Raw genomic sequence first — 27,681 nt, forward strand, 5'->3', positions numbered from 1 at the left:
TAGTAAAATGGAAGTTTAATTTATGGAAAAAAAAAAAAAACCTAAAAAGAATCAGGTAATGAGAAAACAGAGATGAAAGAGCAATGTAGGGGCGCCTGGGTGGCACAGCGGTTAAGCGCCTGCCTTCGGCTCAGGGCGTGATCCCGGCGTTCTGGGATCGAGCCCCACATCAGGCTCCTCCGTTATGAGCCTGCTTCTTCCTCTCCCACTCCCCCTGCTTGTGTTCCCTCTCTCGCTGGCTGTCTCTATCTCTGTCAAATAAATAAATAAAATCTTTAAAAAAAAAAAAAAAAAAAAGAAAGAGCAATGTAGTATTTATCACATATCATTTTCTGGAGATTACTAAAATATACTTAAAAGCTTTAAAAGTACAGCACTGAATACTGCACTAAAATTATTTTCAAGCAAAGGCAACAAAAGCAAAAATAAACAAGTGGGACTACATCAAACTAAAAAGCTTCCACACAGCAAAGGAAACTATCAAAAAAATGAAAAGGCAGCCTATGAAATAAGAGAACTAAATAGCAAAAAAAACCCAACAAACAACCTGATTAAAATTGGCCAGAGGACCTGAATAGACATTTCTTCAAAGGCGACATACAGATGGTCAACAGGAATATATGAAAATATGTTCAACATCACTAATCATTAGGGAAATGCAAATCAGAACCACAATGAGACTTGAGACCTGTTAGAATGGCTAGCATCAAAAAGACAAGAAATAACAAGTGTTGGAGAGGATGTGGAGATAAGGAAACCCTAATGCACAGTGGGTGGGAATGTAAATTGGTGTAGCCATATGGAAACAATGTGGAGGGTCCTCAAAGAATTAAAAAAAAAAAAAAAAAGAACTACCATATGATCCAATAATCCCGTATCTGGGTATTTATCCAAAGGAAGTGAAAACACAAACTCAAAAAAGTATATGTACCACCATGTTCACTGCAGCCTTATTTACAAGAGCCAAGACATGAAAGCAACCCAAATGTCCATTTATCGAAGACTGGATAAAGAAAATGTGACATATACACACAATGGAATATCATTCAGCCATAAAAAAGAAGGAATTCCTGGCATTTGCAACAACATGGATGGACCTTGAGGGCATTATACTGAGTACAAGAAGTCAAACAGAGAAAGACAAATACTGTATGATCTCACTTATATGTGGAATCTAAGAACAAACAAAAAAACTGAACTCCTAGATACAAAATAACAGATTGGTGCTTGCCAGAGTTGGGGGTTGGGAGGTGGGTAAAATGGGTAAAGTGCATTAAAGGATGCTAGCTTCCAGTTATAAAATTAAAAAATTATGGGATATAATGTGCAGCATGGTGACTATACTTAATAATAATACTGTACTGCATATTTCAAAGTTCATTAGGAGACTAAATCTTAAAAGTTCTCATCACAAGAAAAGAAAACATGTACTACATGTGGTAATGGATGTTAACTAACTGTGATGATCATTTCACAATCTATACAAATATCAAATAACTATGCTGTATACCTGAAACCAATATAATGTTATATGTCAATTATATCTCAATAAAAAATGAAGAATTTTCTATACATTTGAAAAATGTAATCGTAATATTTTTCACTTGAATATAATAAAGGAAATGGTAATCTAAAATACCTACATTTCTGAAGTACAGAAACTTTAACTTTGAAATTAATCTGGTGTTTATTAAAACTACAAATATTTTTCCACTTAAGATTAAAATAAAAAGCATAGCCTATTTAGCTTTCTGAAGCATTAACTGAACCTCAATTTAAATAACATTATACACAATAATATATAAAGCATTCTATTCTATATTATATAATATTTGGCTGCATTCAGCACAGATTGTAACAGGTTTTAATTAAACTAAAGGGAAAAAGACGGCAACATGTAAGGCCTAGTTGCACAACAATTTCTATATTAATACAGGAAATAAAAAATGAGGTCACATATATTTATTTATCTTAAAAATCTACAATTATCGCTTGGCTAATAAGGGAACTACATAGCCCCTAAAACTCATGGATCAATACTAGATTATTTTAAGACACTGAGATGAGCGTTTGGTAACAAGTCTCTCATTTATAAAACCAAAAAATTTCAAATAGTCTGGGAAAATGCCAAAAACAATGTGAAGAAGAAAAGGAAAACAAAGGTTATAAATTTTGCAACTCATTTCCTTATTTTACTTCAGCTGTTAAGGCTAAGTTGATTTATCACGTGATGGCTATCTTAGGTTCAGGGATAAAAAGGTAAAGAAATTTTATCCAGGGGCGCCTGGGTGGCTCAGTTGGTTAACCGTCCGCCTTCGGCTCAGGTCATGATCCCAGGGTCCTGGAATCAAGTCCCACATCCGGCTCTTTGCTCAGCAGGGAGCCTGCTTCTCCCTATGCCTCCTCTGCCTGCCAATCCCCCTGCTTGTGCTCTCTATCTCTGACAAATAAATAAAATCTTAAAAAAAAAAATTTTTATCCAAAAAATAGCCCAATACCTTCAAGGACAAGATGATTACAGAAAGAGCAAATAAAAGAACTAGTTCAAAAACAGAGGCAGACATGAAAACACTATGAGAATAAAGTATTTTTGTCAGGTCAAAAGTTTCAACTTCCAATAAGATCTTTTAAGGCTAAAATGACATTGAACTAAAACACATGCCAAAAAGGGACTTGCAGCATTATAATTCTACTTAATTTAAAAGCCTGTGCAAAATTAACTACAAAACTTTGTATCATTATGACCAAGAACATAATTTAATTCATGTAGAATCAACTTAAAATTACTTAGGTGAGGGGTAGAAGAAAAGAAAGAACGATGCAGTTAATGTTTTTAAAAGTAATTTACATTTGAAACAGTAAAGATTTTTGACGTAAGACCTATTTTCCTAACTATGTTCTATTTTGAATATTATTTAACTTGTACTGGAGTCATTAAATATCCATGACAATGGAGAGAGTCAAACAGGAAGAAGGAAAGGAGTTAACAAAACCAAGGTTAAATAAAAATAACAACTGTTACGGATATTCTCATGTTAGGTAAAACACAGATGACAGTTAAAAAGCTAAATATTACATCTTGGTTAAAAAAAAAAAAAAGTTTTCGGGGCACCAGGCTGGCTCAGTCAGTAAAGCATGGGACTTTTGATCTCAGGGTTAAGTTTGAGCCCCACGTTGGGCGGAAAGATTACTTAAAAAAAAAAAAAAAAAAAAAAAATCTGAAGGAAGGAAGGAAGGAAAGAAAGAGAAAGGAAAGAAAAGTTTTCTAAAATTAATAGGCCAAGAACACGTACCACTCCATCAGCAAGTTTCTGGGCTCCATGAATTTCATATAGTTGCAGCTGTTTTTCAAACAGTTGGGCGATAGCTCTATGAACAAGCTCATACTGCTCCTATTAGGGAGATGACATGATAAACAAGGGAAAATAAACAAGGGAAAAGACATTTGGAAAAAAAAACCCTAAAAAACCAAGAAGGCATTTAAAAAAATACAGTCTCATAAAGTGAAACAAAAAACTATACCTTAGTTTGCACTGCAGAATGCCTTTGTGTTCTCATTTCTTGTATTAAATTAAATACATTAAATTCCTCTGGTATTTTCTAAAACAAAGAATTTAATACATCAACTCTTTTTCATATAGACCTTTAACTTTTCAAACAGACCTTATATACATGCTGGATGACTGAAAACATTTACTGAGCACTACCTACCATCCATCAGACACTGTTGTTGGCATTGGATAGACAGTTATCTGGACCCTCAGCAGTCAAGCTAGTGAGGTAAGTGAACAAATAAATATCCAGCCAAGGTATAATTACAGTGCAGTGGGAATAAAGATGCTGTGACTAACTTTGTCTGGTGTGTGGAGGAAATATACATAAACACTGCAGATTAAATGTTAATCTATTTGGGGAATTGAGAAGCTTGATGTGGATACAGCCTAAAACTGAAAGAAGGATAGGTATTTAAGGAGGAAAGAAGACAAGGCTACCTGGACTCCCACTGTAAACATAATAGCGTTTGAACTCATTCTACAGGCCCCAATTTCCTGGGCTGGCTACATGAGGACCAGCTAAGAAAGCTGGTAAAAATACAGATCCCTCAGCTACGTATCTGGAGACTGTGAAACATCCCCGACAATTGTTTGGTACATATGGAATTAGAACTACTACAGTAGGTAACACTGACATGAGCAGATTTGATATTCAGTCTGCTTTTGCAGCAGGGAAGAGGAGAGTCTGAAGGAGAGAAACTAGTAGAAGTTTACCGAAGGAATCTAAAAGAAGACAAAGATACAAACAGATTTGAGGCACATTTCTGAGGCAGAACTGTTAGAACTTCTTGATCAACAGGAATATTTTGGAGTGTAAGGAAGAGTTAAAAATGATTCCCAGATTTACTGCTTTATATACAACAAAAGATTTTTACAGAGCGCCTGGGTGGCTTACTCGGTTAAGTGTCTGCCTCGGGACATGATCCCGGGGTCCTAGGATTCAGACTCCCTGCTCAGCAAGGAGTGTGCTTCTCTCTCTCCCTCTGCCCCTCCCCCCTGCTCGTGTGTGTGTGTGTGTGTGTGTGTGTGTGTGTGTGTGTGTGCGCGGGCGCGCGCCCTCTCTCCCTCTCTCTCGTGAATAAATAAAATCTTAAAGAAAAAAAAGATTTTTACATCAAGTCCTAACCTAAAACAGATTATATATATGTTAAGCCAAACACAATCAAATGAGGACTACGTTCAAAATACATAACTTCTGGAATGACCAGATATTTATTCTGCTTATTGGCATTTCCATCCCAATTTTAATCTTTGACTTTTACGTTAAAATGGGTTAGAATCCTAGTTATATTTTGTTCACTTAAAAATTTTCATTTGAGTATCAGGAGATGATTACATTTTTGAGGAATACAAAAATAAAATTTAACCCCAGAGGGCTTTTGAAGAAAATTTAAAATTTAAATATTCCCTAGCAAAACTGAAAAATGTTAAGGCAGAGGAAAAAAGGGAAAGAACAGAGGGAGGAAAGAAGGGAAAAAAAAACCCAAAATATTTTATTAATCCTACTTGATACAAGATAAAGATTGACATATTCACAGAAACACAACTTAAAGCTATAAAGGGGCAACCTGGCTGGCTCAGTGAGTAGAGTATGTGACTCTTGATCTTGGAGTTTTGAGTTCAGACCCCATGTTGGGCACAGTGTTTAAAAACATAATTTAAAAGAAAGCTATAAAGAATTAAAAACTTCTCCCTAATGAAATGAATACTATAGAACCAACAAGAGAAGCAAATCTACATACAATGAGACAACTTAGTGTTTTTCAAATCTATAATGAGGGCTGTGTTTTATTTACCTCCATATCCTCCATAGTATTGAACACAATGTCTTTGAAATAGTAGTGGTAGTAACAACAGTAACATCAGTTTTAATGAAAACTAACATTGAACTGAGCACTTGCTATAGGACACACGTAGTTCTAAGGAACTTTACAAAGGTTAATTTATTTTTTATGAGTTATTAATATTATGATACCCATTTTCAGTTGAAAAATTGAGGCACAATGAAATTAAGTAATTTGACCAAAATCCCACAGACAGTAAATGACTAAATTTTAATCTGGGGAGTTTCGGTCCAGATTCAACATCCTTAACCACTATAAAATAACATTTCCATTTAGGCGTAAATATTTATTGAATTGATTACACTTATACCTAGAATAAATATAAAAGGCAATGAGGATTCTATATTTGGAAAAGTCAACCCAGAGTTTACATTCTAAATGTAGGTATCAATTCACATAGAACAAAGGCATAGTAACATGTTTACTTTGCTGCCTCATGCATTATCTCAAGGTAATATACATCATTTATACCTTTTCCATTTTCACTACCTCTTTTCTTACATAGTAAAGCTATTTCTAAAAAAGTAACATGTATAACAAAACACATGCTATAATTTACTGCAATTTACCATTAAGTTGGAAAATAATAATAGATCAATAGGATATAATGTTATATAAAAATTCTTACCCCAGCTTTTAGTAAATTCCATGTATAATCTATGGCACAAATGGCACCTGTTCTTCCACAGCCTGCACTACAAATATAAAGTTTGAAAGAACAATTTGATTTTTGTCATAAAAGAACTATATTTTAAATGTGGATGAACTTTTCAGAAGCAAAAAATCATTTAAGAAATTTGACAATATTCTACTATTTTAGTCAACAAATCATAACTTGAAGTGTGTGCATGGCAAACATCTTTAACATTCGTATTTGTATCTTGTGTTTATTTAATTTAGGGAATGTCCAAGATACAGAGAATACCTAAGTGATTCACAGAAGACCTAGCAGCTTTTACCTTAGAAGTCTAATTCTACCTCAGAAAATCTTGTCCAGCCAACATAGTAAATTGCAGAGAGAAATTTATTTTACACCCAATATGGCTCTGGTGCCTTATAGTAGCAGAGGAAATGATACACCATTTCAATCTGCAAAAGGTATAGAAAAGATGAGGACTACCACAAGCCCTAGAAATTGGTTTGAACACTAGCAGTGATTTCACCAGAACAACAAAGACAAGTCACGCATTCTCACCTCCTAAAGAACTAACAGAACCTGGAGAATGTAAAGTGAAATTCTGCAGGTTTTTTTATTTTAAAACATGACAAAGTACATTAAAGCAACTGATTCTCAACTAGAGGGAGATAGTAGACATGCACCTCAGGACCGAGAATCACTCGGAGTAATTAAAGACATTACTGACATCACCAGAATAATTTTTAGGTAGAAAAAAAGTTGGGTAGCATTTTAATGCATATTTTGAAACCTTCAGAAATATCAGTAGTTTGTCAAACATGTCATCTAAGATTTCCTGATAAAATACATCTATAAGCAACTTAGTATGATTTTTAAAAAGCTCTTAATAGACATTAGTAATACTAATTTTTAACTGTTGATACATTTATCAATTCCTCATCAAAATATTTCTAGACTATTGTGTTGAGTTACTAGGGGCTAAATGACAAATATTTAAAACTTGACGGTTAAATGTGTGACCTTACAAAGACACACACACAACCAGATTGATGAAACACAATGCAAAATTTAAAAACAGATCTGAGTATATTTCAGTATTACATAATGGTGAATTTTCCCATGAAAGGGGAAAGATTAGACCATTCAATAAATGATACAGGGAGAGCAAGCCTAACAAGAGCAAAAGCTGGGCTCTTACCTCATATCTTAATCATAAAAAAAATCCCAGATGCATTAGAAATAGGTTTACAAAAAAACCTACAAAAGTGCTAAAAAAGGTAGTTTATGTACTACTGTTACAGAAGGACTTTCTAAGCATCTCAGTGGGCAGAAATCATAAACGAAGATTCATAGCTCTGACAACATAACAACTTAAAATTTATGTGTGGCAAAAGATAGGCAGAATAAAAGCCATTTAAAAACCATGCTACTTACAACATGACTAAAAGTTAACAACCTCAATATATAAAGATACAGGAAGAATTTATAACAATTTTTTTTAAAAGATTTTATTTATTTATTTGAGAGAGAGAGACAGCCAGCGAGAGAGGGAACACAAGCAGGGGGAGTGGGAGAGGAAGAAGCAGGCTCCCAGCGGAAGAGCGTGACATGGGACTCGATCCCAGAACTCCGGGATCACGCCCTGAGGCGAAGGCAGACGCTTAACGACTGAGCCACCCAGGCGCCCCTATAACATAATTATTAAGAGATGAATGCCTGCTAATGAAAAAAGTGGAAAAATATACAAATAAGCAATTCACAAAAGAATATAAACTACCAAGAAAAAAAAAAGTGGCCTGTCATGCAGGCATTAAATCAAACAAACAAGAAGATAATAGTATTGGGGAGAGTACGGGAAAACAGGCACCCCACAAATTGACTAATCATAATTAGCATTAGCTTTATGGATAACAAAATTTAAAATATGTATTAAAAGCATGAAAAAAGTTCATGTTCTTTCACTTAGAAATCCCACTTGCTTATATCTACCCTAATAAAGTAATTACAGATGTGCTCAAAGATTTTACCATGAAGACAGCCACCTGGACATTTAAAATAGATGAAAAAGGGGGCGCCTGGGTGGCTCAGTTGGTTAAGCATCTGCCTTTGGCTCAGGTCATCATCCCAGGGTCATGGGATGGAGTTCCGGATCGGGCTCCCTGCTCAGCAGGGAGCCTGCTTCTCCCTCTGCCTGCTGCTCCCCCGCTTGTGCGCTCTTGCACGCTCTCTCTGACAAATAACGAAATAAAATCTTTATTAAAATAAATAAATAAATGTTTTAAAAATTAAAATAAAATAGATGAAAAAGGATGGGGGAGGGTTAGTAAATGCCAAGGAATGGAAGTTAAATATAAAGTATAGGGTAGTCATAATTCATTGTAGAAAGAATAATTACATGATTTAGAAAAATGTACACAATTACATTACATGGGGAAACATTCTTTAAAAACTACACACACACACTGAAGGACATATACTGAAGTTTTAACAATGAGCACCTCTACTGGAATTGTGACTTCCTTCCTTTTATGTATGTGTTTTCTAAGTCACTACAGTTAAAATACTATTTTGGCTGCTAAAAAATATTAAATGGTCTATTTAATTTTTTAAAGGAAAACCTTCCTATCAAATTGATTCTTGAACTATATACATTGATTGTGCAACACTGATAGAACAAAAAATGATTGTGACTAAACTGTGAAGAAGTCAAGTCAAAGCAATTTCTATGATTAGATTTTTTTCTTCTTAAACACGCAACTACTTAAATGGTCAACTAACCACTGAATTAACTCTAGAAAAATATTTTTTAATCATTCAAGTTGTTAACTGATTCCCATATGTCCATCAGCAAGTCACCTTTCCCGCCCATAAATAAAAAGCAGCCTTTTCAACCCACTAGTAAGCATTACAATCAGACCTACTGGATAAGAAAAACTATCTTTGGTGTTCTGTCTCCACCAAAAAAATCTTTGAACTATTTAATTAACCAGTAAATTTCTGAGTCTGAGAAATTTCGTTTACTCTTTATAACAAATGTGAATGCAGATACAAGTCACTTAGAGAAACCGATAGCAGTTTTATGAAATAAGTACTGTTTCTAAGTCTTTTAGAAGAATCTAACGTAAATTAAAAATTAAGAGAAGAAAAATTGCCTCAGGATTCAGATCGCTTTTACTATTTGGAAACCAATAAAATGACATATCTCACTTGGTAATTCCAAAAATTAGGTTTCAAAATACCAAACATCACCCATATTATAATGCCTACTTATAGTCCAAAGTATTTAAATATTTGGAAAATTCTTTTGTACCTGCAATGAATACAAATAGGCACATCTTCATGTTCTTGGTATTTCCTCATTAAGCTTATCATGTCCAGAATAGAATCAAATGATGTGGGAACATCATGGTCTGGCCAGTTCACATAATGAAACTGATATAGCCTACGAGATTCCTTCAAGAATAACAGAAATTCAGCAGTTATAAAAAGACACTACAAACTTTAAAGCATACAGAAAAGCTGCACATCTCACTTTACTGTCATTTGTAAGATATTTACGTGGTATTTAACAATGCCTTAAAAAAATAAACAATAACTACATTTATTGACTCTCATATACCAAGTATTGATATAAGGGCTTCACATATAACAATTTATTCTCCATGTGATGCTATGAGGAAGTTAATGTTAATACTATCCATGTTTTATAGGTAAGGAAATTGAGACAGAAAGATTTAAATAATTTGCCTCATTTTTCACAAGTGACAAATGCGGGTCTGAACCCAGGTACCTCCAGAGGATGCACTTTAACCCTTACACTGTGCATATTCTTTAATTATGAGCAGTAACTGGATGAGCAATATATCATAAGCACTGTGTTCAAATCTATTGTAATTAGAAGACTAACAGAATGTTTAAACTGAAAAAGAAAATTAGAAACAAACCTGTCCAACTCCAATCCATTTCCTTATTTTAGATAAGTGGTTCTCAAAGCATGGAGTGCTGGAACCATGTCTACTTGTAAACAGGAAGGTAGGATGTATAAGTATGTTTACAAATGTAGTAACTGAGGAAGAATGATGCACTTGATACCCATGCTTAATGGTTCATAATGGTTTAAAAAATTAAAATAATAGGGGCGCCTGTGTGGCACAGCGGTTAAGCGTCTGCCTTCGGCTCAGGGCGTGATCCCGGCGTTCTGGGATCGAGCCCCACATCAGGCTCCTCTGCTATGAGCCTGCTTCTTCCTCTCCCACTCCCCCTGCTTGTGTTCCCTCTCTCACTGGCTGTCTCTATCTCTGTCAAATAAATAAATTAAAAAATCTTAAAAAAAAAAAATTAAAATAATAAAAATACAGAGATTGAGGAAGAAGCCAATAGAATTCTCTAATATCCATCAGATTTTCTTTTATTTCTTCCTAGAAAATTATCATTTTATATAGATCTGAAACACTAAAGTCAAAGGCCTCAAGTAAAACCAATATATACCTAAATGAAGACTTAGCTTTGATGGTGGTTTGTTTCTAAAAAGTTGTAAATTAGCAAAAGCCAATAATAATTTTGCAAACAATGCTATAATCTGCTTACTGTAATAGAGGAAAAATATTTGCAGCAAAGAACCAAATATTTCAAATACAGTAAATTTGATTTAGGAAAACTGTTTTAAGTTAAAATTTATATTAGTTTATCTAATTTGATAAGCTTAAGGCTGAAAATACTAAATAAAATGTTACAGCCTGATTTTCTTCTTTATTATTTTACATAAGGGAAATAATTAACAAACTTCCTTAACTATGTAAGATAAGATGGCACACAATTTATGTATCTTCTCTTTAAAAACTATCCTTAGAAACCATCTCTAAATGGAAAATACTTACATTTTGAAATTCAAGCAAGAGTGTCCTAATGAAGTAGTCTGTTCTTGCTTGTTCAGCTTCCTAAAATAAAAGGAAAACACTTATGAGTCAGTGAGAACATTGAAACAAAAACATAAATACACCAAAACAAACAATAACCTTGTATTTAAAGTACACAATATAAAATTAACCATTAAAATTCCAGGTATACCTGGTAATTACAAAAATAACCATTCTAGGGCGCCTGGGTGGCTCAGTCGGTTAAGCATCAGACTTGATTTTGGCTCAAGTCATGATCTCAGGGTCATGATATTAAGACCTACAATAGGCTCCGTGCTGGGTATGGAGCCTGCTTAAGATTCTCTCTCTCCCTCTGCCCACCCCTCCCACCCCACGCTCTCTCTCTCAACACAAACAAAAAACCATTCTAAAAGTCACCATGTTGTTTATATAAGTTTTACTTACAGTTAAAAAAGAAAAACAAAAACCCAGAAGTGTCTGTTAACCAATTACTTAACCAGGAATCTATCATCCAATAAAATATTTGCAAAATTACAACCATACCCAGAATTATGTAACAGATATAACACAAAATGTACACTGCTCAGTACCCACTACCATCTTCAACTATTTTTTCTTTCCCTAAAGCTTGACTTCCCCTACTTATTACTCACCTCTCACTTAACTGGATATAGACTTGGGAAGGAAGAAGATGCACTCATAAAATTCCAAATTACTATTCTGGTTGATGAAAAAGTCTCTTACTATCATTTGTCAAAGTATTAGAATGAAGCCACTACATCAGTTTGTCCCTCAGGAAACTATTCTTTCTGCTTTGTATATAAAACCACAGATAATCTAGGGCAGTGACTGTCAAGAACAACAGGATATGCTGTTTGTTTGGTTTTTTAAAGATTTTATTTTTATTTATTTGACAGAGAGAGACAGTGAGAGAGTGAGCACAAGCGGGGAGTGAGAGAGGGAGAAGCAGGCTTCCTACTGAGCAGGGAGCACAATACAGGGCTCCATCCTAGGACCCTGGGATCACAACCCAAGCCAAAGGCAAGACGCTTAACAACTGAGCCACCCAGGCACCCCCCAAATATGCTGTTTTTTAATGAAAAGAACATTCAATATTATTCCTGCTTTAATTTTTTAAATCACAGCAGTTCATTTTGAACTTTCCAAATAACATTAAGGGGGAAATTTATGTTTTTACTTTAAACAACAACAAAAAAAGGAGTATAGATGAAAACACTGGTCCAAGACTTAATTTTTTTTTTATTTGATTTTACTATTATTTTTTAAGCAATCTCTACACCCAATGTGGGGCTCAAACTTACAACCCTGAGATCAAAAGTCGCACACTCCATCCACTGAGACAGCCAGGAGCCCGTAGATTTAACTTTTTCTTCCTAAGAAAGGCTAGATAGTAAATATTTTTGGCACTGTGGGCCATGAAGTCTTTGTCTACTCAACTTTATTGTTAGGATAGGCAAATATGTAAATGAATGGGCATGGTCGTATTCTAGTAAAGAGCTACAAAACAGGCAGTGGGTTAGACTGACCTATGCCTAGTATGCCATCATTGGTCTAAATGCAGCAACACGTGACTGAGTTCCTCCTAGGTAGTCCTCCCTCTCTCACCAATACTTTACCCTCTTTCTCATCCCCAAACCAAGAGAGCTTCTGATATTGTCTTTTCTCAGTCTCAAAAACTGAATGTCAAGTAGTCAAGTCACTTACTGTGGTTATTTCAACTTGCTTTCGACTATAAACTTAATTTTTTAAAAAGATTTATTTATTTATTTGAGAGAGAGCAAGAGAGCACGTGCACGCAGGGGGAGAGGGAGAGGAGAGAAATAATTCCAAACAGACTCCCCACTGAGTATGGAGCCCAACCTGGGCTCGTCCCACAACCCTGAGATCATGACCTGAGCCAAAATCAAGAGTTAGACACTTAACTGACTGAGCCATCCAGGTGCCCCTACAGACTTTTGTTTACATCAGTGATAACAAATACTGAGTTGTCGCAAATAACCACAAGACATACAAATTACTTTCCATTTGAAATCTTGAAAGAATTTTGCTTCTTTAGCATGGATCAATCCCAATATTGACAAGTCAAACGAGCTACTTCTAATAAAATCAAACCTCTTACAGGGACTTTTTAAATTATCTTTTAGTTCATTTGAAAAATCACCCAAAAAGAGTGAATTCATGTTTTTCCAAATTATAATCTATTTCTTCCTCTATTCATTATTTTAAATGTCGTTTACTGTTCTTGAACCAACTCTTCCAAAATTTCAACTCATTTAGTTGTTGAATGTTAAGCACTATTTGTTTTCACTTGAATTGTAACATTTAGTACAGATACATACACCTTATTATATTTAAACTTACAAACGTTCAACACAACTACATTGCACAGAAAATAGGTTTCCTGAACTGTCCAGGGACTTGATATTGTAGATACTTTATGGACTGCTGAGGGAGGTATTTTCTCACAGAAATACACAATGTGGTATGCGTTGGTTTTTAACCATTCCAAATAACATCAAATGCAGTAGGATTTTAAAAATTTATATTTAACCCACAGTTAATTCTAACTAGGACTTTAGAATATTGGCTGCTTATTAAATCCAGGCAGTTCAACTATGAGTTATAGTTAACATTACACAAATTATATTGCATTTATAAAGGAGACTGTGTAACACACCTTGAGTTCTTTTCTACATCAACTTAGAAAGCAATAAACTTGATGTGTGCATGAGAGGAATTTAAAACCATTAAGTACAAGTAAGTCATAAAATTATGGACTTCTTGAACTTACCAAAGACAAATGAAATCACAGAAATTATATTTTACTTAACCACAGAAAGCAAAGTTAAAAACAAGTTATTGTGCAATGGAGAACGTGATTGTTAATTTCATGTGTCAATCTGACTGAGCCATGGGAGTTTCCAGATGTTTAGTCAAACATTATTCTTCATGTTCCTATGAATGTGTTTTTGGTTAAGATTAACATTTAAATCAGTGGACTTTTGAGTAGAGCGGACTGCCTCTATAGTGGGGGTGGCCCTCTCCAATCAGTTAGGGTCTGAATAGAAAAGAAAGACCAGTCTTGCCCAAATGAGAGAATTCTCCAATATACTACTTTCATTTGCAACTTTGGCTCTTCCTGGCTCTACAGCAGACTTTAAACTGGAAGTGAGTATCAGCCCTTCTGGGTCTCTAGCCTGCCTGCCTTTAGACTAGAACTGCTACCCCGGCTCTCCTAGTCTCCAGGCTGCTGGTCTTCAGACTGGAACTAAAGCATCAACTTTCCTAGGTCTCCAGTTTGGCTGACCACCCTGCAGACTTTGGACTTGCCAGCCTCCGTGATCCTGTGAGCCAATTACTTATAATAAATCTTTTTCTCTTTATATATGCATATCTTACTAGTTCTATTTCTCAGGAAAACCTTAACTAATACAGGGAAGTTATTTAATTTCCATCTATGTTAAATCATCATCTTTGCAAGTGAGTAAGACAACATATTTCTTTCAGGTGATTAAGAAAGATGCCATTGGGTGTAACAAAAGCAAACTGTTGGTTCTATTCTAAAGCTCACTTATATTTTATTTCTCTTTTTTGCTTTTCCTTCATTGTTTTTGTTTTTTAATTCATTTTCTCAGATTTCAGCTGTTCGTTTTAGAACTTGAATTTAACTCATTTCCAGAACTTAGTAAATAGGTATATATTTTAAATTTCATAATAAATTGTCTGCCATATAGGATCAATCTTTACTCCTACGATAGCAGTTCTCAAAACCATCTTTGTATATAATTACAAAAATCCTGGATGGCATAACAAATATATAGAAGATTAACATGATACACTATACTTCAGTCATCAAGGGTCTTTCGCATTTCAGTTTGAAACTACTACTTTATGCCAATTACCTTGAGATTAAGAGTCAAATGCTCCACTGAGCCAGCCAGGCACCCCAACTTAAATACCAATTTCCAAACAGATCACTCAAAGCACAGGTAGGTTACTCTGTTTTTATTCTTATATACATAAACATTTATTATCAACTTATATGCAAAGACTAACACAAAATTAACATAATAAAGTGAAAGGAAATTACACATTTATGAAGTCATTTTTTCAAAGCTTTTAAATTTAAAAGCAGTATAAAAACAAACATTATTATTTTTTTGAAGATTTATTTATTTGAGAGAGAGAGAGAGAGAGAGGGAGCACGCGTATGGGGGAGGGGCAGAAGGAGAGGGAGACAGAGAATCCTCAAGTAGACTCCCTGCCAAGCAGAGCTTGACATGAGGCTCAGTCCCAGAATCCTGAGATTATGACCTGAGCCAAAATCAAGAGTCAGCCACCTAACTGACTGAGCCACCCAGGCGCCCCAAAAAACAAACATTATTATTAATATTCATTTATTATAATTAAGTATATATATGAAATTTTGAATGCTTGGCTTATATAAAACTGGGCTCATACCATATTATAATTATTCATCAGTCTAGCATCCCAATTTTCTGAATAATATATATAAAACTAAGTACTTACACAGGAAATTTTAAATGGTGCAAATGTTATAGGTTCTTCTCCATACAAAGGCCAGTAGCGTTCACATTTTTTCTGTTGTCCAAAAAAAAAAAAAAGTTGGTAAGTAATCCATATGGTAGTTTTTACTGAACTTTTACAAATATTTTGTGCCCTAGTGTTAGGCTTGTTGCTCTTTCCAGAAAATAGAAAAACTGACACCAGTAGGCAAAGTGTTAGAAGAGCTTCGACTTATCCAACTGTTCTTAAAGGTAAGCTACTATTTGCTCTCCAAGATTACTCATAAGAACTTTATTAATCTAAGTGTCTAAGCTGTCCATTGCTATCTGTTTGGTCAACAGAGTGGATTCCAAAGATCCTCCTCTAGAAAAGAAACACTGCTTTAAAAAAACAAAGTGCCCGGCCCAAGGAAGTCTGTTTAGTATATGGGTTGCCAGCAAGTTTTAATGCTTGTAAAATGACAATCTCTATAATATGTAGCTGAATTCCCATTAGGTATAAAATCTGTGGGATAGTAGAAAGAACACTCTACTTGCTACAAAAAGAATTTTCCAAGTTGTAACTGAGTAAGGACTATATTGGTATTTATATTCCAGGTATAAATTAATAAACAACTGACATCAAAAACTAAGTGCTAATCATACATGCATAATCTATAATCATATTATCACATTCATTTCAGAGATGAGGAAACTAAAGCTCAAAGGGGATGGTTCACTGCACTATGGTCAAAATGCTAGTAAAGTGTAGGTTTATTTGATTTCATTATCTATGTTCTTTCCATTAGGTCATATTCTAGGTCAAGATCAAAGTCAAGGTTATCAAATAAATTCATAGGTCCTAACTCACTGACAATTTACTATTAACAAAACACTATGAACACAAAATCTTTAGCTTCAAAAATTCTGTACTCAATATGACCTTTTTTTATCAAGTATTATTACTGAAGTACAAGTGATAAACATTAATAGAATGAAAGGAAGAATAAACCCTAAACCTTAACAGTAACTTAAAAAAACAGTAGGAGAATGAAATTTAAATTTCCTAACACAAACAATTAATAATACTGGTATTGAAGTACATCCTGTCAATTCTTAAAGAGATAACCTATTTACTTAATTTACTGGTCTGTGTATTTTCTAATCTTAGACTGTTCATTTTCTATCCAATACTACTTAATACTTCCACTACTGGTAAAGGATTTAATAAGGGAGGAATGACCAAAATTATTAGTTAAAATAAGGTTTCCCAATGATTTATATATTACAATGTCTCACGTAACTAAAAGATGCACGATCTTGCTTTATGCAATATATCCTTTACTGAAAAAAATTAAGTAAGAATTTTTACAACTTTTTGCCAGAGGGGAGGTGGGTGAGGGGATGGGTGAAATAGATATAAAAAAATTTTACTTTAACTAATGTACCACATTAGTATAAGGAAAATTCAAATCACCACATAATTAGTTTCTAAGTCTGATGTGTGTGTCACATTTATAGAAGACCACACTGAAGTTTTACTTAATACCTGTTCTCTGTAAATATATTAGCACCTCCAACATTAAAGACTTAGTTGGTCCTGATCACAATGGTTTTAAAACCAATTTTACTTGCACAAAGTATAAAAATACCAATGTTAAAAATTTCAGATTAAGGAATTTTATTCTCTTTGCTTCTGAAGATGGTATGAACACACAAAAAAATGTAGTGGTATTCTCAGACAGAAAAATAAGAATATTCCAGCTATAAATTGATGATAATTAATCAAAATTATTTTATTGAACTCATTTTCATTTGCTCAATTTTGTTCCTATTTTAAAATACCTCTCTAATTCAGTCCATAGTGTTCTACTTACTAGACCATTAAACACTGAAAGACTAAGTTATAATACAGTATCTATTATTTTAAGTTTATCTAAAAAAAAAAAAGTTTATGTGCTTTTTAGAGATTATGATGTTCCTTTTATCAAATAAAACCAATAGCAGAACACAAAAAAGAAGTATCTACTTTAATTACTTAGGCTCAGAATATAAAAAAGGACCAGGAACCATATATCCCTAGAAATTAAGTGATGAAAAGGATCCTCCATAATTATTTTAAGTGTTAATAGGTATACATACCCTTCCCATCTCAAATTCTCGACAGGCCATCACAATGATCTAAAAAGAAATGGGAGATGGAATGAGATGAAGATTGTATCAGTTAAATACAATTTTACTTTTTAAATGAAATATGAATTCCAAGAATTACTTTTTACTCTGAGTAAAATTATACCTGGCCCGTCAAAAAAAGTAGTTTTACTATTAAAAGGAGGAGTTAAAGAAATGATCAAAATCTCACTTTATAATCAAGAGATAACTATATAGCAACAAATTAAATCGGCTTCAATTAACATAATGTATTTAATTTGAATTAAATTTTATGATCCTCATAAACTGGCCTCTGACTTTTGAAATTACATTAAAATATCACTTTTAGGATATTTACCCAAATAGCACTATGAAATATCTTAAATACATTTAATGAAATTATCTGAAGATTGAATGCATTTAATACTGTCTTTAAACAAAAAGGTTGTTAGATTTGCTTCTTCATCCCAACATTTTATAATGTAATATTTCAAAGATATAGCAAAGGTGAAATAATCTTACAGTAAACACTGTATAGCTACCATCTATATTCTACCATTAACACTTCACTCTTCTCCTATCACATAGCTATCCCTCTATCCATCTATCAATCCATCTTACTTGGTAGGTATCTTATTAGTTACTGACTGAGGAAAAGATTTAAAGTATTATCACAGTCTCTTCTTAAAATATTTCAACTAATTTGTGAGACTCAAATGAGACATCATAGACTTCAGTTTCAGTCTTTTGAGTAAATATTAGTTATAATTAACATATCATTATGGCTAAAAAGTCTTCTCTCATTCCTTATTCAGTAAAACATCCTATGTCATTCCATGTAATACTTCTCAAAATAGATTATGAAAAGTAAATTACTTACTACGACATTGTACTCCCATATCATCCTCCAAAAATCTATTACCGTATTTGCTAAAGGTCCTTGGGTTGCCACATATGCTTTTGGCCCATAAACACCCTAAAATGGTTAAAAGGAAATTTCATATTTATTACAATTACCAAAAGTATTTCCTTACCTAAATTTTAAGATTTCAAATCTTATTAGTAATACTCCTCTCTTTTCACTTGAAGTATTTCCAAACAATTTTTCTTTCATAGTACATAAAAGCATGACAAAATATATTCAATTCACTTCAGCCTTTGGTAAAATATTATTTTTGTGTATTTAGTAGAAATGGCACACAGAATTGATAATTAAATTGCCTTATGCTAATTTACAAATTATTATTTACCTGGGTTTAAAAAAAAAAAAAGCCCCAATACCTAGTCAACAAGTCTAACTAGATGGAAACATAAAAAGCATGCTTTGATTCTAAAAACAACAGTAAAACTACCAAACAGTTCTTTCTTAGTTAGATTCTTCCATAGCTACCTTAAATTATTTACTCAACTTAAAAGGTTTATTGGGTGCCTACTATATACATACCTAATAACAAACCTGGGAATATACCAAATAAGACAACAGACTAAAATATTGAACTAGCGAATAATTGAATCACACAATAAATCAGTGTTACTAAGTAGAATTAAAAACTGGAGCTTTTTTTTGTGTTTAAAGATTTTATATTTAAGTAATCTTTATACCCAACGTGGGCGTGGCTCAAACTTAAAACCGTGAGATCAAGAGTTGCATGCTCCACCTACTGAGACAACCAGGCGCCCTGCAAACTAGAACTTGTAACAAATGTCCTTATAAAAGAATATCAACATTGACAACATCTGAAACAGCAAACCACCTACATATTAGTTTTTGTTTAACTTCTTAGTTTTGGGTTTGCCATAATTTTAATAAAACTGATTTTGTTGGCAGGGGAAGTTCTTATTTGAAACCATGACTGTTTAATGTTGACATGGGTAATATTAATTTTACCATGTAACTCATACCATCGTAATATTTTTGTCAACAAAATATTTTTTTAAAAATACCTATAAATACCATATATAAAAGAACTGAAATTATCCTGTCATTCAAAAACACAGAATAACTAATGAACAAAGTAGTCTTTTATTTAATTAAGTAGCAGTCTGAATCTGTCTATTGATAACTACTATGTAAGAACCTGACTGCTTTCGGTATAAGAGCATCCAAAAATGGTTATCTACATGAAGGCTGTATTTAATCTTGTATTCACTTGGGTTGCCACTTGAGACATAGTGACAATTTTCCAAAGGTTTTAATCGAAATTTATATTCTATAATTTTTTTTTAAAGATTTTATTTATTTATTCGACAGAGAGAGAGACAGACAGTGAGAAAGGGAACACAAGCAGGCGGAGTGGGAGAGGAAGAAGCAGGCTCATAGCAAAGGAGCCTGATGTGGGGCTCGATCCCATAATGCCGGGATCACGCCCTGAGCCGAAGGCAGACGCTTAACCGCTGTGCCACCCAGGCGCCCCTATATTCTATAATTTTACATCAGTATTACCCAGTAATCCCAGCCCTGATAATTTATTCTAAGAAATTATTCAAAAGAATAACAGTGTTCACTGCAATATTACCATCACGAAAATTGGAAACAACCTATATAGTTCAACAGCAGGAAATGACCATGTATGTACATTTGTGTATATAAACCCAAAGGGACAATGGAGAAAACTTAGCAATTGGTAAACTGATTACAAGCCTTCAGTATTAAAAAAAAAAAATTATTAGAAAGCAATCTTAACTATCATGAAACTAAACTAAACAAAACTCTTTATCTTTATGAATAAGGTTAGAAGAAAACCACATAGTGTGTCAGGGCTGTGATTTTTTTTTTGTTGTTGTTATTGGTATAATATTTAGGCAATTTAAAAAATTTTAATGAAACTAGTATGTAGGAAGACATTAAGTAGGGCAGAGAAACATCATTTGAAGTTAATACATACCTTAATAAAATTTGCATTGATATAGTCCGAATCTTGAGAAGGAGTCTTTAAAGTCAACTTAACTCGGCTGTGATCAACTATAAGAAAAAAAAAAAAGGATTTCATAAATTATGTCCTATTGGTAGACATGTATTTTCTAATAAGCCATATAGTTCAAAAATATTTTCTTTAAAAAACAATTTCTAACATCATATTTATAGAAAGTAAGTCTATAAAAACAAAAATCTGATGATGTAAAGCTGTGTTTTAAAGCTATTATCAGAATAATCTCAGGAACTCTTTTAAAATACAAATTCCTGGGCATTATCCCAAATTTGTTAGACGCCTCTGCAGTTTTTTAACAAGCATATGAGGTAGTGGACACTAAGCACTAATGTACAAGCTCATTTGCCAAAATCCTTGTTAGGAAATGTAGCTTTCGTATTTCACAAGAAATTATAAAAATTAAGTAAATTATGGCAAATGAAGTAGATGATGCATAAAAAGTGCTAATTACTGTACTTGGCAATAATATTTATTAGTAGGTAATGCCAAATTAAGGTAAAAAAAATCTTTACAAAAAAGCTCAAAAATATAAATTTCATTACTTTTATAAAATTGCAGTTTTATTTTTTCGCATAGAAGTAATATGTATATGATTTTTAAAAATCAGAATTTAAAGAAAGGCCCTTTTTTTTTCTTTTAAATTTAAGCAGGCTCCACGCTCAGCGTGGAGCTTGAACTCATGACTCCAAGACCAAAACCTGAGCTGAGATCAAGTCGGACACTTAACCAACTGAGCCACCCAGGCACCCCTTAAAGAAAGGTATAAAATGAAAAGTAATCTTCTCCTGTCCTTGAAGTCCAGGTCTCTCTTTCCTAACACAGATACTATTAAGGTTCTTTTTTCCTTCTAGAAGTAATTTTTATGCATATACCTACATATTTTGAAAACTATGCAAATACAATCATCCTATATTCTGTTATCTCACCTTTCAGTTAATCCTATATCCTGGAACTCTTCCCAGAGCTAATATAACACAGATCTATCTTATTCACAGGTTAAATAAAATCCATTATATGGATGTTTCATTATTTAACCAGCTACAGAAATGATGGACCATTTTTTTCCTATTAAAAACACCAGCACACTGAACACTGCTGTACACGTATCTGCTTTCACTGCTAGCAGTGGTACATAAGTTCCTAACAGAAGAAATGCTACTTGCCTTCTAAAAGATGTATACTAACTTACACAATACAAATGCTATTTGTAAGAGTGACTGGGTGTTAACTTTTTTAATAGGTGACATTCTAAAAAGTAAAAAAATCAAACTTGTATTTCTTGAACTATGCAAGTGGTCGCACATTTTCATATAGTTACTGATTATTTAGATTCCTTTTACCATATACTGCTTCTTTATATCCTTTGCACACTTTTACCTATGTCTGTTTTCCTACCGATTTATATAAAAAAAGAAAAATCAATCTTTAGTTATAGGTAATACAAATAGTTTTGTTCCAGTTTGTGTTGATTCTTCACATTTTTTAAATTTAGAACTAAGTTTAGATTTACAGAAAAATTGCAAAAATAGTACAGAGAATTCTTATATCTCTCACTCAGCTTCCCTTAATGTTAATATCTTATATAACCATCACACAATTATCAAAATCAGAAAATTAACATTGTCACACCACCAGTAATTAAACAACAGACTATATACAAATTTCCCCAATTTAAAAATTTTTTTTTCTCTTTCCAGGATCCCACATTACATGTAGTTGTTATTTCTCCTTAGTTTGTTCCAGTCTACAAAAGTTCCTTTGACTCATTTTTTTTTCTTATGATTGGAATGAGGTTTATGCATTTTTGGCAAGAACACCAGAGAATGATAATGTGTCCTTCTCAGTGAGAAGACACACCAAGGGGTTTATGATGTCAATTTCATACTATCTGTGATGTTAACCTTGAATACTTGGTTAATATGGTGTCGCCTGGTTGTCTCCCACTATAAAGTTATTATCTTTCCATTTGTAGTAATTAATATTTGGGGGGAGATACTTTGAGCCTATGAAATCCTAAAGCAGTACAACTGCCTAAGATTCACAAGTATACAAATTAGAAAGAACCACAGCATGTAATATGTAAGATGCCATTATCATATTACAATCCCTTCTAATCCAGGGACAATGAATATTAAAGGCAATTAAGTAGAAAAAGACAGAAATGGTAACAGACATGAATAAAACTTTTTAGCAAACCCTTAAAAGTCGACTAATGAATAACGAATTTGTCAAGGACTCAAATTTTATACGTTAGTACTAAGGCCCAGTTCTGCTGATTTTATTAATTTTTAGTGAAATCTTTGAAAATTTGTAGGAAGAGATACAGAAGAAAAACATACTAGCCTCCAATTCAAATCATGTATCTCTTTTCTGTGCTTCCAGAAAAGAGAATGTTTATATGTTAATCAATGCTCTGTTTCTTATCTCACTTGATCTTCTGGTAAATGGGAATATTCAGTAGTTAGGATAATGACAGTCGTTAGGATAAGTAACTACATGAAGCTTCCTCTCACCATGTTTGCCAGTAATGAGGAGTCCCAATTAATCACCCTTATTTATGTGGCATATTAGCCTCCAGTTAAAGTATCTCAAACATAGGACTTTGTACAATAGTTGGTTTACCACTGGATCCTCAGTAATGTTTCTGGGGATTGCGAACCCAAATGAGAACAGTGGCTCCCAAATGATAGTCAATACTGGTACGAGGCTGTTACATCCAGGCTGGTAATTTTTAAAAAATATTCTATGATGGAAAATTTTATGCATACACAAAAATAACAATGAATCCCCATATAACCATTACCCTGTTTTAATAATTTCAACATTTTTAATAAAGTTTTTATTTAAATTCCAAGTTAATTAACATACAGTATACTATTAATATTAAATAATTTCAACATTTTGCCAATCTTATTTCATCAATCTCTAATCATACAACACCTGGGGCCTGGAAAAAGCAAATTAAATCACAAGACTTCTGAGTACCATATTCTGTAGTAAGTTTGATTCAGTAAGTTCAAGATGGGACAGAAAAATGGTTTATTTTAAACTCTAAAGCACAAGCAAGGGGCGTCTGGGTGGCTCAATCATTAAGCATCTGTCTTCGGCTCAGGTCATGATCCCAGTATTCTGGGACTGAGCCCCACATCAGTCTCCCTGCTCAGCGGGAAGCCTGCTTCTCCCTCTCCCACTCCCCCTGATTGTGTGTGTTCCCTTTCTCGCTGCCTCTCTCTGTCAAATAAATAAATAAAATCTTTAAAATAAATAAATAAATAAATAAGCACAAGCAAATTTTGTAGTCACTGCTTTATACTAAATAATCATATTATTGGCAATTTTAAAAACCAGTGTTAGGTTGCGTGTATGTTCAATTTTTCATTGGTGCTCCTATTAAGCATGAACATGTGTATAACTTAAAGAATATTAAAGAAATGAAAACAATCATTCCTCTCCATGGTTTTGCTGATTGCCTCTACAATCTCCCAAGAACCCAACTCCAAACAGATAGAACCAAGACTGGCCCCACAGGAGGCTCTCTAAGCAGCAACATTTTCCCCCCAAACAAACATCAACAACTTATGGCAACAGAAAGAAAGTATTTAAATATTGTCACATCAGAAGAAACCAAAACTTCCTATTGATTAAATCCTAGGTCTTCATAATTAACAAGAAATCATTGGACAAGAATCTTCATAATTAAATTACAATACATGTATTACACTGATCCATCACTGCTAAAGGCTAGGCAGCTCAATTTTAGTCCTCTTAGCAGACAAAGTAAAGATCATTCTTGACTCAAGAGCATCTAGATATTTCTTAATTCTGGAACTGGCCTCAGTATTCTAGTATAAAATAAATCAAATCTCTAAGATCACTCTAGAAAAACCTGTATAATCTTTGAACAGTGATGAAACTAGTTTTAATGGATCAAAAGCAAAAATGTCTGCTCTTGCCACTTCAACATTTTATTAGAGGTTCTAACTAATAGAACAAGGTAGAAGAGGCATTCAGATCAGAAAGGAAGTAGTAAAACTGTCATCATTTGCAGATAAAATGACTCAGTATGTAAAAAATCCTAAAGGATCCATAAAAAGCTACTAAACTAATAAATGAGTTCAGAAAGGTCACTAGATTAAAAAAATCAATACAAAAATATAAATTGTATTTCTATGTGCTAGTAATAAAGAATTTGAGAATAAAATAATTTCAATCAGATAAAGAATTTAAAAAAAGAAATACAAGAATACACTGAAAACCATAAAACAATGCTGAGAGAAATTAAAGATCTAAATAAATGGAGAGAGAAAATTCATGTTCATAGACTGGAAGAATCAATATGGCTGAAGATGGCAATTCTCCCCAAACTGATCTATACATTCAATGCAATCCTTATCAAAATCCCATTAGGGTTTCTTGCAGAAATTGACCAATTATCCCACAATTTATACGTAAATGCAAAGGAACCAAAAGAACCAAATAAATTTTTAAAAATAAGAACATGGATGGGAAGACTAATACTTCTTGCTTTTAGAACTTACTACAAAGCTGCGTAATGAAGACAGTATGATACTGGCTTAAGAATACAACAGCAGAGTAGAATTAAGGGTCCAGGAAAAAAAAAAACAAAACCCTTATATTTATGGTCCAATGATTTCCGACAGGGGTACCAAGGCAATTCAGTGGAGAAAGGACAGTCTTTTCAACAAATGGTATTAGAACAATCCTACATACACAGATTATTTCAGACAATTAACTGAAAATGGATTACAGACCTAAATGTAAAAGCTAAACCTACAATACTTCTAGAAGAAAAATAAGAAAACAGAGAAAATCGTTGTGATCTTGAATTAGGCAGAGTTCATGGAGAGAATATCAAAAGCATGATCCATAAAACTGATAAATTGGACTCCACCAAAATTAAAAGCTTGCACACTTTTAAAGACACCTTAAGAAAATGAAAAGACAAGCCATAAACTGGGAGGAAAAAATTTGCAAACCATATATGTAAAGAAAGACCTGTATCTAGGACAGCTGAAGAACTTTTAACAACTCAATAGAATTAAAAAGATCAAATCTAATAAAAGTACAAAGAATCTGAAGAGACTTTTCACCAAAGAAGATACACAAGTGGCTAACAGAACATGAAAAGATGCTCAACATCACTAGTCATTAGGGAAATGCCTATTAGAACCACAATGAGATACCTCTATACACCCACTAGAATAACTATACTCAAAAAGACTGAGAGTAAAAAGGAATGTGGAGAAACTGGGACCCCCATATATTGGTGGTGGGAAAGTAAAATGGTACACAGCCACTTTAAAAAATAGTTCAGCAGTTTTTAAAAAGTTAAACATAAGCTACCATAGATCCAGAAATCCACTCGTATCTATCCCAGAGAAAGACGGCCATATGTCCACACACAGATTTGTATGGAAATGTTCATAGTAGCATTATTCACAATGTTCATCAACTGGTGAATGGATAAACAAAATGTGATATATTCATATAATGCAGTATTACTGAACAATAAAAAGGAATGAACTACTGATAGATGCTACAACATGGATAAATCTCAGAAATATGCTTCATGAAAAAATCCAGACATAAAAGACTACATACATATTGTATACTTACATTTACATGAAATTTCCTGAATAGGAAAATCTACAGCAGAAAGTATTAGTGGTTGCCTGGGGCTTAGGACGCCAAACTGGCATAAACGATCATTCTGGGCTGATAGAAATACTCAAAAACTGTATTGTGTCAATGGTTCACAACTCTATATAAATTTACTAAAAATTACTGAATTATACATTTAAAGTGGGTAAATTTTATGGTATGTAAATTATACCTCAATAAAGCTGTTTAAAAAATACTGTGTCTGGAAGCACTGGACATACTAAACATGCAAAGGAAATTGACAACATTATTTTTATGACAGTAAGTAAATATACATCTCTAAGTACAACTGCTTTTAATATAATTTTCCAAATTAAAATGACTAGAAATTTATTGGAAACTGACTTATCAAACCTTAAATAACTTAAAAGGAAAAAAGACACAGCCAGTCTGACTATAGCACAATGATTAAGAGCTCAGGATCTAGGGCAAGGCTTCTCAACCTCGGCATTACTGGCATTTTGGCCTTGTGTAATACTTCGCTTATGGGGAGGCTGTAGCCTCTGTATTATAGGATGCAGCAGCATCCTTAGCCTCTACCTACCAGATGCCAGTAGCAGCCTGCCATTTGCCCAGTTGTGACAACTAAAATGTCTCCAGACATTGCTAACTGTTTCTTCTAGGGGCAAAATCACCCCAGTTGAGAACCAGTGCTCTGGACAAAAATTACCTGAGTTTAAATTCTCATTGACTCTATTACCTGTATGACTAGCTATTTAATTTCTTTCTGTCTCAGTTTCCCATCTGCAAAGTGGCATATAATAGTACCTACCACAAAGTTTTGTTGTGATGATTATGGCAAATAATTCATTTACTACAGAAACTGACAATACAAATTAAGGTTTTTATTTATTGGAGTGCCAATTTTATACCACACCACTGAACTTCTCCCTTTATCTCTATTTAAAATTGTAAAGCTTCTCCCTTCTAGTCTCAGCTTTGTCTATGTGCCTCATCCCCACTGTATTATCCTCAATACCACTAACCACCATCTGAGAGACCATATATGTTATTTCTATTTATTGTTCATTCCCCCTTGACTAGAATATAAACTACACAAGGGCAGGAATTTTTGACAGTTTGTTTTCTGCTCTATCTCCAGCATAGAGTATTTGTTCAAAGCTTTTTGTAAAATGAATGAATGAAACACAACATATGAAAATAGAAAGCTGAAACTGTTTAAGATTCATTTCCCCAGATGATAGAAAAATAAAGTAGAGAAACTATCTCTTTAAGAGTACGTGCATTAATTCCAGAGTATATTAAGAGTATGTTGAAATTATCTTGCTTAATAAAAACTGTCCAGAAACCCATACTATCCACCATTCTGAGGGGGACTTGTAAGAAAGTGGAATGTGGGGGCGCCTGGGTGGCACAGTGGTTAAGCGTCTGCCTTCGGCTCAGGGCGTGATCCCGGCGTTATGGGATCGAGCCCCACATCAGGCTCCTCCACTATGAGCCTGCTTCTTCCTCTCCCACT

At 33.6% G+C, this 27,681-nt stretch overlaps 1 protein-coding gene and 1 long non-coding RNA gene across 5 annotated transcripts in view; one reads left to right on the plus strand and one right to left on the minus strand.

Annotated features, from left to right (window-relative positions):
- LOC123789363 (uncharacterized) overlaps positions 1 to 15,566 on the plus strand; it is an 89,232-nt gene extending 73,666 nt beyond the window's left edge. The window contains exon 4 of the long non-coding RNA XR_015724040.1: positions 3,662 to 15,566. This is a non-coding gene — a long non-coding RNA (uncharacterized LOC123789363). The remainder of the gene's footprint in view (positions 1 to 3,661) is intronic.
- Positions 1 to 27,681, minus strand: part of PTPN12 (protein tyrosine phosphatase non-receptor type 12) — an 86,331-nt gene that overhangs the window by 19,658 nt on the left and 38,992 nt on the right. For all 4 annotated transcript variants that reach the window (XM_045793403.2, XM_045793402.2, XM_045793401.2 and 1 more), the window contains 9 exons: positions 20,475 to 20,551; positions 18,470 to 18,565; positions 17,581 to 17,619; positions 15,464 to 15,535; positions 10,913 to 10,972; positions 9,346 to 9,488; positions 6,027 to 6,093; positions 3,523 to 3,600; positions 3,294 to 3,392 (listed from right to left, as the gene is read on the minus strand). In XM_045793403.2, coding sequence (XP_045649359.1) covers positions 3,294 to 3,392; positions 3,523 to 3,600; positions 6,027 to 6,093; positions 9,346 to 9,488; positions 10,913 to 10,972; positions 15,464 to 15,535; positions 17,581 to 17,619; positions 18,470 to 18,565; positions 20,475 to 20,551 — 731 coding nt within the window. The remainder of the gene's footprint in view (positions 1 to 3,293; positions 3,393 to 3,522; positions 3,601 to 6,026; positions 6,094 to 9,345; positions 9,489 to 10,912; positions 10,973 to 15,463; positions 15,536 to 17,580; positions 17,620 to 18,469; positions 18,566 to 20,474; positions 20,552 to 27,681) is intronic.

Source organism: Ursus americanus, chromosome 3, assembly GCF_024610735.1.
Source record: "Ursus americanus isolate L20-20 chromosome 3, mUrsAme1.1.p, whole genome shotgun sequence".
NCBI classification, from domain to species: domain Eukaryota; kingdom Metazoa; phylum Chordata; class Mammalia; order Carnivora; family Ursidae; genus Ursus; species Ursus americanus.